The sequence below is a fragment of the Sinocyclocheilus anshuiensis genome, unplaced genomic scaffold, assembly GCF_001515605.1.
Source record: "Sinocyclocheilus anshuiensis isolate Anshui unplaced genomic scaffold, SAMN03320099.WGS_v1.1 scaffold529, whole genome shotgun sequence".
Taxonomy (NCBI): domain Eukaryota; kingdom Metazoa; phylum Chordata; class Actinopteri; order Cypriniformes; family Cyprinidae; genus Sinocyclocheilus; species Sinocyclocheilus anshuiensis.
Genome location: NW_015540872.1, coordinates 456,829 through 464,907, shown reverse-complemented (window position 1 = coordinate 464,907; position 8,079 = coordinate 456,829). Strand labels below are relative to the sequence as shown.

The window sequence follows — 8,079 nt, the reverse complement described above, 5'->3', positions numbered from 1 at the left end:
CTAATTCCTTAATAAAATACTGTAGAAGATCAAGTGCATTGCGGGATACAATAATTCATGCAGTAAGCGCTGCTGTACACTGTGCGTTTTTGTCTTATTCCAGAACCAAGCCAGACCTTGATCAGCTAAACATAAGGACTTTAATGCCTCAGTTTCTATGAGGTTGTGCATTTTCTATGAGGTTGACGCCTTTCAGCTCTCGAGACCGAAGAAATAATAAAAAAAAAACTCCAACATTTCCAGTCAGTGGAATATGACCGAAATGGACAACTCCCTGGTTAGTGCACTAACTAGGCCTACTGAACTAGGAAACTGACTGAGACACCTGTAGTATTTTTGCATACAGCATATTAGCATACTCTGACTGCACTGTCTACATAGTATGCCCAATATATACAGCAGCAAGTGTAGTATGCTTTTGCAAACATAGGCCCAAGTGCCTCTCGTTCCCTACTCAGGGAACCATGGTTACATAAGTAACCTGAGACGTTCCCTTTCATGGGAACTTCGAACTCAGATGTTAAACAACGTCAACACGGATGCATACATCCTTAAATGCTTTGCATTTCTAGGCATAGAAACGTCCAGTCAGGTGTGTTGAGTCAAGTTGGAGCTAAACTCTGCAGGACACCGGCCCTCCAGGACCGAGATTGGGCACCCCTGCTTTAAGCCTAGGCTTAAGGCATGTCAGTTCAGGGGGGATATTCATAACATCCTTGATGTTATGAAGCACATCGACTATCTAGTTAAAAGATCGAATTCTGTGTAACTATATGCCAGAATTACTTTTCAATAACATTTCAAAGAGGGATAAAATCTGACAATAATTACATTAAAAATTGCCTCTCAAGGTGAACTCGAAAAAAAAATGTAAATATGAGTAGACCACTTTTTTGTAAAGCAATGCTAATATATATATATATATATATATATATATATATATATATGCTTCTGTAGAGACCACTAGGCTATTTATCGTGATTCAACTCTTTTAATGGCCAAATTCACCAAAAGTTTCCGTAACTGGACAATACGAGACAATTACTATACGTCTAACAATCAACTAAACCATATTCAAAACGTATCCATCTGCAATTTCCCATTACGGAAAAACAGCCCTTGTCGTGTTATATGACGGTACCCACCTGCACGCTCTTATGTTCTCCCGCGTTCACAGGTCCACGTGCTGCTGAAACGTTGTTGGCGTTTTACCCAAGCACGTAACAATGAACTGATCACATGTCTAAAGAAAAAAAAAATCACCTGACAAATAACTATAAATGTCATTATAAATGAGCTTTTTAGCGAGCAATTTCATCAGTGTGCAGTAAACATGTGTATGCACAGATTAGTGTGATTACATTTGAAAGAATGTAAACACACTTTTGTGTTCACTTTATACCCTTGAACCTAGAGCTCACGGTTTCAGAAGTAGGCAAGAAAGGAATTTAGATATGTATGTCCAAGGACATCTATATATTTTTATATAAAATATTAATTGATACTACATTTTCTTTTAATATATAATTTAGCCCAACTTTTTATCACACAAAATAGGCTACCTATCGCACAGCTGTGCAATGTTGATCGAGTAGGATGAATTAGTATTGGATCTATTATAATAATCAGGTCAACCATGATCATTATTATCTTCGTTGTCCATCTAAGTAACCTGCTAGTGGAATGTGTGCAAGGAATAAAACAAGGCATCTGTTATCAAGGCTGCCACATAATATATAAATTGTTTGCATGTGTGAAGTTTACGTCTTTGCTTACTGATACACAAAAGTATGTAAATGTTTGAATTCTCTTAAGTAGCATTTCTACTTCAGCTATTGCATTTATTATGGCAGTTCATATTACGCTTAAGGCACATTAAGTAAATTCATTTACTACTCACTTTAGCACAACACACTCCCAATGTCAAATTAATTCCAAATAATTAATTCATTTTAAAACTTCTGGTTAAATAATATTTTAAATATACCAACAACCAAACACTATTTAAAAAAAAAATACAACACACAACAAATAAAACAAAATGTCTCTTTAATTTGTAAGTGTCAACAGCAGTACAAAAGATGGAGTGATGGTGAGACAATTTTGTCATATGTGTGTGCACTAACTTTTATGGAAAAAGAGGAACTCTTGAGGTAAATAAGCAAACAGACAGGAACACCCTCATCTGCCGTCGTACATCAGTGAATTGAGAATATACTGTAAAAATGGTGTTACATTACAATATGCCAAATGCTGCTTGTGGGGAGAACAACCTAGATATTTGTACAATCCACTAAGGCGTCTAAATACACCGAAATGTGTCACTCATCTGGTTTATTTTATCTGATATAATAATACTACCATTACAGAGAAGATTGGTCGCTGGACATACAACTGTAGCATTAATTAGTTTACCTCACGTCAATACTGCACATGGAAACCAATGACTTGCTGGTTTACATACTAAAGCCAAGCAAAACATTTTTTTTAGTACTTTTTTCCTTTATTTTTTTTTAAAACAATAATATCCTTAGCAAATAGCTGTCTTTTGTACTGTATAAAGAAGAATGTGAACACAAATGTGATGGCAACCTTTTTAAGTTCAATTAAAAACTTTACACTGGACTGTACAAGATATTAGGATAAACTATTTACATTTTTATACTTAAATTTTTTTTCCTCCAAAAGCAGCAACAGATACTATTCTATATCTCTAACGCCCAAACAATAATACCTGCCATTGGTCTATGTACCTGCTGAGAAACCGGTCTCTACATACACACTCACACACACACAAAGACAAAATTAAAGAAAAGTGTTATCAGGCTGCTAGCGGGATTCGAAACCAGAGTGTACCTAGCGACAGAGGAGCCACACAGAGTGTTGCTTGAGAGACTACAGAAATCTAAAAGCAAAGTACCATTGACAACAGCATACGTTGTCCCTGACAGCAACATTTTACTCTTCTGAACAGCAGCTAGCATGTCAGTCCAGCATGTCAGTGAATTGTGCTGATTAAATTAACAAAAACTATCCCACAATATACATCACAAAAGTCCATATCAAAAAAAAAAAAAAGCATTACAGTAAGATAAGTAGAAACACCCAAGCTTTGTCCTCAGTTATTGTACCTACTTTGCATTAATATGGCAGTGATAATTATAAAAGAAATGTCATTTAGACTTGCTGTTGACTGGATGGGAAATGGTCTATTAAACACTATGAAGCAACACAGAGAAAAATACTGTATGAAAACCTCAAATGCACAGAGTGGGTCTGCATTGTGCAGCATAAAAAAACCCCTCATAAATATTTGCACATCCCCAATGGATTAAATGCTCAGCAAGAAACTCACATGTTTTCAGATGAAGCTGTACTTTATGACACGCCACAACTGATGCCCCACAATTACATGTTCTCTCATTCAAATTTGCCACAAAACCAATTATTATAGAACTTCAGCAAGTACCTCAACGTTTAGAAAACAATTTGTAAAAGAAAAAAAGAAAAAAAAATTGTCCTTTGCTACAGAGTGCACAAACAACAAAGCAAATGGCTGGTTAACTCAGCATGGAGTGCGAGGTTCATCACTTAAACACATGGAAGTGAGATGCCCGGGTGTCTCCAATACTACTCAATCAACAGGGATGTGAAATCAGCAACTACATGAGGTACAGTGAATTGTCAGTTTGTGATTTCATTCTTTTTTTCCTAAGTACAATGACCAAAAACATACACACACACAAAAGAAGAAGAAAAAAGTAAAATACATAATTTATACTTCAGCAAGTATCCATGAACAAAAATAGAAATCTATTTTCCTATGTTATATTTACAATGAAAAGGGAAAAAAAATCTGTAATGAGATGGAGATTTTTTTATTTTTATTTTTTTTTAAAGAAACTTCGTTTTGAGCTCCGATCCATTTTGAAATTTCACTGTTTTTATTCTTGTTCTCTGATTGTCCTTTAATTTTGTTCTACTGACACTTTTAGAGCCAATAATGGCTAATAAATACAATAAAATGTCTATATGCACTAGAGAGCTTCAAATACAATATACAACACAAACATACATGAGCATTAAAATGTGCTACTGAAGTCCGGTGTGTCTCAGTTGGCCAGAAACTACGCGAGCCTCTCCGTCGAGTTTACTGCTCTTTCTCCCCTAGGCAGCACTGGAGCTTAAACAAAGTGTTCATTCATCACGTGTCTTTGCATAAATAAACAAAATATGTCAAGAGAAAAATGACTCAAATCTGGCAACTGTGAGGCACGCTCACATGAATCCAAACAGGTGACTTGTTCATGTAGGTTTTTTTTCTTTTTTTTTTTCCTCGCACAACGGCTTCACATTAGTCAGAATTGATAAAAATACCATTTATATCCAGTGCTTGTAACACTTTTGAATCATTGTCTCCGTGTGAGATTGAAATAGTCTCTTTTTTTCTTTTCTTTTCTTTTTATCTATACAAGCGCAATCAAGTTTCAATCCCAACAACAGTTCTTTTGTCTGCTACCAGCCTACAGAACTGGCTTGGCATGGTCAAGGAAATATGTACAAATCACGTACAAATCAACCAATCCACCAGCAAACAGATATAACAGCTTTAAAAAATAAACGTTGGCTTGTAAGCAGGAAAAAAAAAAAAAAAAACTGAACGCGGATGTCAAGGGACACCCAGCCAAGTACTGTACCTTATGTAAAAATCACAACAAACTTAAACAAAACCAACAAAATAAAAGGTACGAATACAAGCTTCTAAAGAAGTGCTCAAAACTTCTACGAATTAAGTAAATGCTGTTTCAAAGAGGGGCGCTGAGGAGAAAAGTCAGTGCTTCAACTGCTGGGAGAAGTAAGCGCTAAATAGCCATCGGTACCTTTTAGACCTTTGGAGGTAATGCAGTGACCAGCAGCCTCGCTGTGACATTTCCTGTCTATTCTAATCTCTGGGTTACTGATGAAACAGACAGGTTCAAGGGCAAAGGCAAAATAGCGGGACTCATGCATTAATAATGCCGTATTTCAGATGATACCGACTCGTCAGTCATTTTAATAATCCCCCACAGCTTGATCTACTTGTTCCATCTGCTCGCTAGCACCTCGTGGCTGCTTCTGGCCGCAGCCTTTTGCGAGCACTTTGATGGAGAGAGGGCACAATAAACCACATGGGCCTCGTCTCCATTGTTCGCTACCTTTCTCCTGGGCGCGGGCCGATGCCGGGAGCCAGATGGCAGCCCCTTGAGGCAGGGTGTGCGCTGGGCCGAGGTCAGGCGAGTGGAGGTGAATGGCACTCGCACCCTGTAGGAGCCTTCGGTAGGGCCAAAGCCTAAAACAAGAGGCCCTGACCGCTGGCTGCTTCTTGGCTGTCCTTCCGCACGGAAAGATCTGTTCTGCTGCCGGAACGAGCGGATAATTTAGTAGAGGCGCAGGACTGCCTATTTGAATTGTCTTTTTTTTTTTTATATCAAGTGCTCAAAAAACTGATTTCAAGAGCAGATTTGTCTCTGTGCATTTTCAAATGTATTTGTTTCAGAACATATATTTAAATGTAAATACAATCAAAGTATCTCAAATCCAAGTATCCTTTGAAAATTTGGAAAATAAGTGCCATTATTCGTTTAGTTAAATTTCTCCTTAACTCTCTGCATAACTGGCCAAAACATCTTGATAAACTGGACGTTCTCTTTAAGACTTAACGATGAACACACTGCAGAGGCCCAAAGGCCGTACGCTCTGCTTTAAGACTATTTCCGTCAGTTAAGATTACAATGTCTACAAGACTTAAGCGTAAATAAAAGACTTTAAACTTGCTGCCCTGGAAAACGGGGATAAAGACTTTAGCAGAATGTGCTTGTACATATTGTACATCAGCAATTTGTGATTGCAATACACCAAAGCTGCCTTTCGCTGCCTGTCCAATTCTGCAGATTGGATGCCATTTGGCCCCTTGGCATTCTGGCCTGATTACAATCACCGTGATTAAGAACCGAGTGGGTAAGACTGAACTAGACGAGGACGGTGGTCAGGGCGATCACTGCATTGAACCTCCTGGAGAACTATGACATTCTTAGTTCCTGAGCATTTGGACGTGGTTGTCAATGGAGAGGAAAAATAAAAGTGGGCTTTGTAGATAAGATTGCAAGGATTCTCATGCAGTCTCTTCCTTAAGACTTTCAAATTTAAGATTTAAGAGCAGGAAGCTTATGATATGTTTGGCACATCTGGACTTGTAGTAGTAGTAGTAAAAATAATAATAATAATAATAATAATAATAATAACAAGAACAACAATAATAATGGGGAGTTTTAGGCTTTCCCTCCATGGTTCAAATGTAAGGACTTCTTCAGTTTTATCGTATTATGAAATGTCAAATGAAGTGACGTCTTTTTCATTTTAAATAGTTCTGATTAAAAACATTCACAAGCTGTTGGCTGGTACAGCATACCTGAGTGAAATATAGAACCCCATCGAAAACAGTAATGGATGCTTCAAAAGAAAAAAAACAATACGTGTGTAAATCCATATGAATTGAAGTAAGACTGTGAGTTATGCATTCATATGAAATGTTTCAATCGTCAAGTCCTATTATTCAAAAATGTCGTAGGAAATACCCTAAATTGTCCATGATCAAAACACAAGAAAAAAAATTCAATAAAATAACAACAAAAAAAAAGCCAAAATAAAACACAATCAAATTATTTCACACTCGGAGAAACACTTAAGACCAATAGCTGTTAAATCTGCAGGAGCCACATCTGCATGCTGGCTCCCAAAACGTATTTCATCAGAAGTTTTTTTTTTTTTTGTTCTCTTTTTCATCTTCTTCAGTCTTCCCTCTAATGTAAGGATATTCTTCGCTGGATGTTTTCGCCTCAGTTGGCACTGACCGGCTCCTGTGTGTCATTTTCACTGCTGTAGTCCGATTTGGGCTCGTCCTCAAAGTCCTCGTACATGTCCATCTCGTCCTCTCCATTCACGGGGTCGTTAGACACCATGGTGCCCGGTTCCATCTTCATGTTGAAGGTGCTCTGGATGACAGGGATGGTGGGCTCGGGGCTGGCCGAGGCACTGGAGCAGTCTGAGGTCATGTGAGGGGAGGGCGTAGTGGTCGCCATGGTTATGGCACCGGGGTAGACGACACCTGCGCTGGTGGTGATGGGGATCTGCGTCTGTGGCTGCTGCCTGATACAGAGGTGAAGAAACAGACAGATTTACGCTTATGAAGTGCCAGTGTGCGCTTCTGCTTTTCGCAAAGCTCAGAGAAGCTTAAGAGCTTTTAAGAGACGAATGACAAGTTTTCAAGGAAAACAATTACGGTCTCGGGGAATTAGAGAATGGAAAGAATGTACAGAAGCACACAAAACGCCGGTTGAAAGCATAAAGCTTGAGGAGTTTAAAAGCCGACTTCAATGGAACGTGCCCAGCCGGTAGCCCTGTAAAAATTATTCCCAATCAGCGACAACGATTTGGGAACGATTGTGAAAATGACACTCGTTTCTTTCTGGGTGACAAAGCCAATTGGTTGGTAGAGACACAGTCTCCTGATCTTTAACAGGCTGATTGATTGATACTCCAGCGCTCGTATTTCTTGCTGTTGAAGTGGAAACACCTGGAGCAGGCATTTTCTTCACTCACCACACGAAGTAAATTATAGAGTTGAGCTCCAAACATCTGCCCTTCAGCCCTCTCTACATTCATACTCGACTCTAATATCCTAAAATAATGGCTATGTGAGTCCCGCTGCCCTCTGTTACCGTCTAAATGTGATAAACCACTACTTTCAGGCAGCTGAAAGAAAATACTCTTTTGTCAATGGGATTCAACCCAGGGCCATATAGTGCATTTCCCCTTCTCCGAGAAAAAATTAATTTACCACAGCATATAATCACAAAGGGAGCATGTAGGCAACAAAAGGCTGCGTTCGCTTTGCTTTGAAGCGTATATTAAAATTAAGTGCGAGGGCCATATAACGTGACAAATGAGCTAAGTGGTTAAATTACTCCAGTCAACCTGATTATAGGGTCACTGGCTTTACAGTACACCAGGAGTTGGCACACGGTATGGAGTCATTACCTG

The 8,079-nt window shown here is 38.6% G+C and overlaps 1 protein-coding gene and 1 long non-coding RNA gene across 12 annotated transcripts in view; both read right to left on the bottom strand.

Moving 5' to 3' along the window:
* LOC107688175 (uncharacterized) overlaps positions 1-1,217 on the bottom strand; it is a 71,158-nt gene extending 69,941 nt beyond the window's left edge. Inside the window, exon 1 of the long non-coding RNA XR_001634204.1 lies at positions 1,146-1,217. This is a non-coding gene — a long non-coding RNA (uncharacterized LOC107688175). The remainder of the gene's footprint in view (positions 1-1,145) is intronic.
* Positions 1,218-4,074: 2,857 nt separating this feature from the next.
* sox6 (SRY-box transcription factor 6) overlaps positions 4,075-8,079 on the bottom strand; it is a 166,644-nt gene continuing 162,639 nt past the window's right edge. For 10 of the 11 annotated variants that reach the window (XM_016485751.1, XM_016485755.1, XM_016485756.1 and 7 more), the window contains one exon: positions 4,075-7,185. In XM_016485751.1, coding sequence (XP_016341237.1) covers positions 6,876-7,185 — 310 coding nt within the window. In that variant the 3' untranslated portion in view covers positions 4,075-6,875. The remainder of the gene's footprint in view (positions 7,186-8,079) is intronic. The other variant, XM_016485760.1, reaches the window with a different exon arrangement.